Below are 7,165 nucleotides of genomic sequence, written 5' to 3' on the forward strand. Positions count from 1 at the left end.
CAGTGTTTCTCGTTATACAGAGGTGTGATTCTATCGCATCGGTTAGTCTTCCTCTTCCTCCTCATCTTCCTCCTCCTCGTCTTCATCATTGTCATACTTATCTAGGTAAGATTCAAGTAAATATTTGTGTTTGCGAAGAGCCATCTTAATGGATTTCTTTAATCCATGATTGTCGGACACAAATTCATCGATGGCGTCTGTCACCTGTTCATGCGTTGTGTCTTCTTGCAACTGATACTGATCGTAAAGGAACCGCTCATACAGTTTTCTAAACTGTTGGTAAGTTTCTCCTTTGGTCTTTTCGTCTGCTTTCTTACTAGCTTTCTTTTCTGACATATTTTGGTTCAAGTATTTCTCGTATCTCTTCTGCCACTCTCCGGCAATATGTTTTCGCGCTTTATGTGCCATTTGGCGAAAGACGATATTGTCTTCCTCTGAGTCACTGTCAGTATCACTCTGTGTTGGAGAGACATCACTCATGTCAATATCCTCTTCTTGATCGCTGTCCCCGTGTTTTAGTCTTTTATGACGCATCATGGCATCTTTGCGGGAAAATAAAGCATGACACTCTGAGCACTCAATCATGTTAACTGCTCGAATGCATAAAAGTGAATGAATAATTCCTGGCTTTTAGGTTCTTTATATACTTCCACCACCACCACCACCACCACCACGCAATTACCGGTCGCATTGCTCAATGGTAGAGCGTTCGCTTAAAAGCTTCCTAACCGGAAGTTCATGAATTCGAATAATCCTCCTCATGCCATCGCCAACCTAAGACGTAAACATTGGTAGTGATTGGCCCTCCAAATGCACTGCATGTACGGGTCTTTCGGAAGGCCTTATGGCGATAGGTGGCTTCACTGGTAATCCAGCATCACTTTAGAGATAAGAAGAACAACAACAATGTCGGAGAGCGGGATGATCTTTGCCATCTTGCAAGGAATCAGATACCGGCTGCACCTCGTTAGCGAGTGGAACGATGGTGGGGACCGCTCACAATTTCGTTAACACCACACTACCACCCAAATTTTCATTACCACCAATTATGTACCACATACCACCCCTCACATTCTCATGAACACCACTACTGGCACCACAGTTGCCACCACTCATATTTACTTTAACAAGGATCCGTGTTTACCCTACTCTCAGTTGAAGATAATGAACAATCTCACGGATCCTTGTTAAAGTAAATATGAGTGGTGGCAACTGCGGTGCCAGTGGTGGTGTTCATGAGAATGTGAGGGGTGGTATGTGGTACATAATTGGTGGTAATGAAAATTTGGGTGGTAGTGTGGTGTTAACGAAAATGTGCAATATACAAGTGGTGTATATAAGGGTGAACATTTCTCGGGAGACGTGAAATAACCAACCAACTACTACCATCCACACTTTCGTTAACATCACACACACCCTACCTACACTTTCGTTAACACCACATACCACAACCCTTATTTTCATTAACACCACATACCACCACTTATACACCACGTACCACCATTCACATTTCCATAAACATCATTTACACACAGCTAATGCCACATCAGATGCTAACACTTGTGTTCTAACACCTTTTTTTTTCTACACCAATCACACCACTACCTATACAGGTATGAGAATTGATAGTTTTACATATTAATATCAACGAAAGAGATAGATCTACCGTTATTAAATTGCAGGTATCACCATCATACTACCACGCACATTTCCATTAACACCACCATACTATCACTCACATTTCCATTAACACCACCTATACACCACATACCACCACTCACACACCTTTTACCACCACCTATACACCACATACCACCACCTGTACACCACATACCACCACCTGTACACCATTACTGCCACATCAGATGCCATCACTTACATCTTCTTTAACATTACTCACACCACTACCTATATAGTTTTGCATTTCTTAGCATAGCAATATCAACGAAAGAGATCTACCGTTATTAGTTTGCATGTATTACCATCCTACTATCATGCATATTTCCATTAACACCACCATACCACCACTCACATTTCCATTAACACCACATACCACCACCTATACACCACATACCACCACTCACACACCTTTTACCACCACCTATACACCACATACCACCACCTATACAATCCATACCACCACCGGTACACCACTACTGGCACACCAGATGCCATCACTTACATCTTCTTTAACATTACTCACAAAACTACCTATATAGTTTTGCATTTCTTAGCATAGCAATATCAACGAAAGAGATAGATCTACCGTTATTACTTTGCATGTATTACCATCATACTACCATGCATATTTCCATGAATACCACCATACCACCACTCACATTTCCATTAACACCACATACCACCACCTATACACCACATACCACCACTCATACACCACATACCACCACCTATACACCACTCAAACACCACATACCACCACCTATACAACCCATACCACCACATGTACACCACTACTGGCATACCAGATGCCATCACTTGCATTTTCATTAACATTACTCACACCACATCCTATATAGGTCCTCAGTTTTGCATTTCTTAGCATGACAATATTAATGAAAGAGATTGATCTACCGTTTTTAGTTTGCATGTATCACCACCATACTACCACCCACATTTCCATTAACACCACATATCATCACCTATACGCCACATACTACCACTTATACGCTAAATAACACCTACTCCCCACTATATATTTATCGCTTATTTAAAAAACTACCCAATAGTCGAGTTCATTGTTTACGCAATACCTACGTTTCCGCGACCTAACCCGATCTATTTTTCTAGACATGATGCAATACTACGAGTCAGTAAATTATGTGTGCATATTGTTCATTTGATAAATGTGTTTCATTGAATAAATGTGTAAACTATTTACAATGTGAATCGAATTCGTTTTATAAAACTACCAAATAGCTGAGTTCATTGTTTACAAATACCCGCGTTTCCGAGAAATGAAAACGAAACCTAACCCCTATCTATTTTTCTAGGCATGATGCAATACTACGGACCAGTAAATTATGTGTAAATTGTTCATTGAATAAATGTGTAAACTTTCAACCATTGTTCTTTAATTCTTTTTATTTGAAAATTTAACATAAAGGAATACACCAGGAATACAAAACGCTCACACGCTATCCCCCCACACCGCGCCTGCTACACAGCGCCACCTCTCCTCACCTGCCCAGCTTGACCGCGCCAACCCCGCTTGACCGCGCCAGGTGGCCCCGGCCACCTGGCCAACTGCTTGACTCCCTCTATAAAACCCCGCACTCCAAACTACACTCAAAACTGCACTCAGTTGAACCGCCTATCGGCCCGCACTCAAAACTGCACTCAGTTGAACCCCCTATCGGGACCCGTCATACTACTGACCTTTCTGAATCACCCTCGTGTTAATGTAATGTCTGTGTCTCATTCTTCCCGTATAGCTCACACATAAGATGTAGAGGTAAATCCAGAGTTCTTGAAAAGTGTCGGTAATGTCGGATTATCCGATAAAAGTAGTAAATGTCCGACACAAGTTACTTTATTGTCGGTCCCGATGGCCGATAAAAGATCGGGATCGAAGTCCGTTTTTACCGGGAAAATGGCGGCCATGTGGCCCATAAAATTTCAAAAGGATGCGAAACCCGGCAAGACACTGAAACGCAAATGTGACGAACCTGCTGTAAAAAATTATGAGGAGAAAAGAAACCGCTTGTTTCAGCCAGCCTGGCAAGCTGGGAGACCATGGCTTCTATTTGATGCGGTTAAAGGTATGACCTGTAGTTGGTGCACTGAGCATGGCAGAGGGGGCATTGAAGGTGCAAGTAAGAAGAATTTATTTGTCGTTGGCTCGAAGAACTATAAACACTCTACAGTCACTGACCATGAAAAGTCGAAGTTGCATTTGGAGGCGACAAATGTGAAAAATTCAAAGAAAGAGGCGAAAGAGAAGAAGAGCACTGCTCACAAAACTGTTATGGCATTGAAGGAGCATACACGAAAACAAATGGAATACCGATTCAGGAACGTCCATGCTCTTATCAAAAACAACAGACCTATATCTGATTATGTATGGCTAAATCAGCTTGACCGAGCTAAGGGCCTGGAGATCAGTTCCACTTACGACAATTCTTCTTCTGCTACCTTGTTTCTAGAATTTATATCTTCTGTAGAAAAGGAAAAGCTTACAAATATCTTGGCCCAGATTAAGTTTTTCTCTATGACAATGGATGGAAGTACGGATGACAGCACTACTGAACAAGAAACTGTGTTTCTCAGGAGTTCTGTACAAGGTGAGATTTTTTAATTTGTAAGTATGATTAATTATGTATTCTTATGAATCAGCTAGAATAGGAAACAATTCAATTATGTTGTTTGTGTTTTTATAGGAAAGATGATAATGAGATTCCTTTTTATCGGTGAACCAAATTCAACTGGATCCGCTGATCTGTTTACATTCCTGAAAGAAAAACTAGCAGCAAACAATGTATTGGACTATATGAGTAAATTTATTGGATTTGGATGTGATGGGGCAGCCAACATGATGGGTAGAAAATCAGGTCTATTAACTCGACTTCAGGAGGAATATCCTCATGTTGTTGGTGTGCATTGCTTGGCTCATCGATTAGAACTTTCCTTTCGAGACATATTTAGGAATAACAAATACTATGTCAAACTGTCAACTTTGCTCATTGGGCTTTTTTATTTCTACAAGAACAGCCCTAAACAGAGGAAAGGTCTAAGAGAGGCAATGAAAGTAAGTTGTATTCTAACAGTGTACAAAATTTATATTATTTAAAGGAAATATTTTGCATTGTTATCAACTCTGTGAATAGCAATTGATTAGTGATTTAAGGAATTCTGAATAATAGGTTATGAGTGTGAAAGGAACCCTGCCTCACAGAGTGGGAGGAAGCCGATGGATGCCCCACATTAAAAAAGCTTTGGAAACTCTCTTCAGGACGTACCCAGCATTCATTTCGCATCTCCAAAATGAATCTCATCAAGATGCCAAAGCAGAGGGGCTTGCGAAAATTATGGATGATTTTAATATCATTGCATTTGCCATATTACTCCAGGTATTATGTAAATTAAAAACTCCACATTTCTGTAATATTGTATGGTATCCAGTAGTGTATTTTCTGACATAGTAACCTTTATTTGTAGGACCTGATCAACCCCTTGACAAAATTGTCATTGTTGCTTCAAGCCAAAGATACAACACTGGCTGATACAACAGATGTGATCGAGAGCACGATTGATTATTTGCTGCAGTGTAAAACTAGGTATATTAGCCATGACATGTATTTCAAGTAAATAATTTTAGTATCAGCAACTCATTAAAGCTAAAATAGAGTTTTAAAAACTGATAATCATTCAAACACACATTATTTGCCAATGGAGTAATGTTTGATGATAACTGATTTATGTTACAGCCAAAGTTTGAAACTTGTTGCTGTTACTACTTCGAAAACTGTCTCTGGATATGGTTTGAAAATAAGAGGAAAGGAGCTCAACATCTGTGCCACAACAGAGAATATTGTTGACGAGTTGATTTCTCAACTAAGAGCAAGGTTGTGTGGTCAGCCCTGGGTTAAGTCAACCCTGATTGGAAGTTTCAAAAATTGGCCAGTAGAAGATACAAATGCAGGTGTGTAATTACAGGTGTAATGTATATTTATTGTAAAAACAAAAAAGATAACTGCCTAATAGTATTAAGTTAAGTAAGTTTTGTATATTTGTATATAATTTTTGAACTTCTTTTATCTTAGTGAAGGATGACAAGAAGGTAATATTTCCTTTGTTGTAACCCTTGGTGTTTGGTATACCCATATATTTCTCTTCATACCTTCCTGGTGTAGTGCAATATATAGCTGCTCTTATGCTTCCTGGTGTAGTGCAATATATAGCTGCTCTTATGCTTCCTGGTGTAGTGCAATATATAGCTGCTCTTATGCTTTCTGGTTTAACTCACTGTTTTATGTAATCCTTTCTCGCTGGCTTATTGCACTCATATATCAATCATAGTCCTTAAAATTCATTCGGGGTTTTTTCTGTTAATTTTATCAATTTGGGTGAAACAAAAATACAGATTGTTTTCTTCTTGACCAATAGAATTTGGAAAGAAGGAAGTGGAATTGTTGACAGAGAAATTCCACACTGCATTAACTACTGCTGAGTATGACACTTCACAGATGGTTTCAGAGTGGAGCTTATGAAGTCTCTCACTTATAAGAGGTAATGTACAAATAAAGAAATCTATTTTCAGATTATTTTGCTATTGTATCCATACAGTTATATTAATGATTTTTCGCTAATATCTGTATTTAGATTTGGATCATGTCTAGCACATCTTGCATGGGAAACTGTGAATTCTTCCTTTGGACAGAATGGGATCCAGAATATACTGGGATTAATTGATCTGTTGAGAAGTCTCCCTCCAACATCTGTTTTAAATGAAACCGCCTTCAACCAAATGAAATTAATTAAAACAGATAGACGACACAGATTAAGTGCTCAGCATTTGAATGATATCATGTTGGTCAAAATTGAATCATCATCCATCCAAGACTTTGACCCAACACCTTCAATCAATAAATGGATGGTAAGACTTAAAGTACTCAATTTAATGATAGAAATAAATTTAGATTTATTTGAACTATTAACTCACTGTAATTTACAATTTAAGTGTAAAAACGTTCTTGTTGAAACTTTAAAAAAAATGTGGGTTTTTTTTTACCCAGATGAAATGTATGAATTTTGAAATTTATTCTATCTAGGTGACACCATCTGCTCAAGGACGAAGGACAAACTACACCCGGGACACAGTGAAAGAAAGTGACATTATTACAGTGATTGCAGAGAAAGAAGTTGATAGGGAGAGACAGTATATGGAGAGAGAAGTGGAGGGTGAGAGAGGAGTGGAGGAAGAGAGAGAAGTGGAGAGTGAGAGAGAAGTGGAAAGTGAGAGAGGAGTGGAGCAAGAGAGAGAAGTGGAGAGTGAGAGAGGAGTGGAGAGTGAGAGAGAAGTGGAGGGTGAGAGAGGAGTGGAGCAAGAAAGTGAAGAAGATTCAGAGTGTGAGCAAAATGAGAAAGAGAATGAAAGGAGAATAAATGAACTTGTAGCCGAGATTGAGATGGAATACAATTAGTTGAT

At 39.1% G+C, this 7,165-nt stretch overlaps 2 protein-coding genes across 2 annotated transcripts; both read left to right on the forward strand.

Annotated features, from left to right (window-relative positions):
- Positions 1-3,610: 3,610 nt before the first annotated feature.
- LOC125665413 (zinc finger protein 862-like) lies at positions 3,611-6,227 on the forward strand. Its single transcript, XM_056150953.1, has 6 exons — positions 3,611-4,301; positions 4,398-4,765; positions 4,881-5,087; positions 5,176-5,294; positions 5,445-5,659; positions 6,124-6,227. Exons 1-6 carry the CDS (start codon positions 3,611-3,613, stop codon positions 6,225-6,227), a joined length of 1,704 nt encoding a protein of 567 aa, XP_056006928.1.
- Positions 6,228-6,242: 15 nt separating this feature from the next.
- LOC130050775 (cilia- and flagella-associated protein 251-like) lies at positions 6,243-7,165 on the forward strand. The gene is made up of 2 exons (XM_056151315.1): positions 6,243-6,613; positions 6,789-7,165. Exons 1-2 carry the CDS (start codon positions 6,485-6,487, stop codon positions 7,158-7,160), a joined length of 501 nt encoding a protein of 166 aa, XP_056007290.1. The 5' UTR covers positions 6,243-6,484; the 3' UTR covers positions 7,161-7,165.

This window comes from Ostrea edulis, chromosome 10 (genome assembly GCF_947568905.1).
Source record: "Ostrea edulis chromosome 10, xbOstEdul1.1, whole genome shotgun sequence".
Lineage (NCBI taxonomy): Eukaryota > Metazoa > Mollusca > Bivalvia > Ostreida > Ostreidae > Ostrea > Ostrea edulis.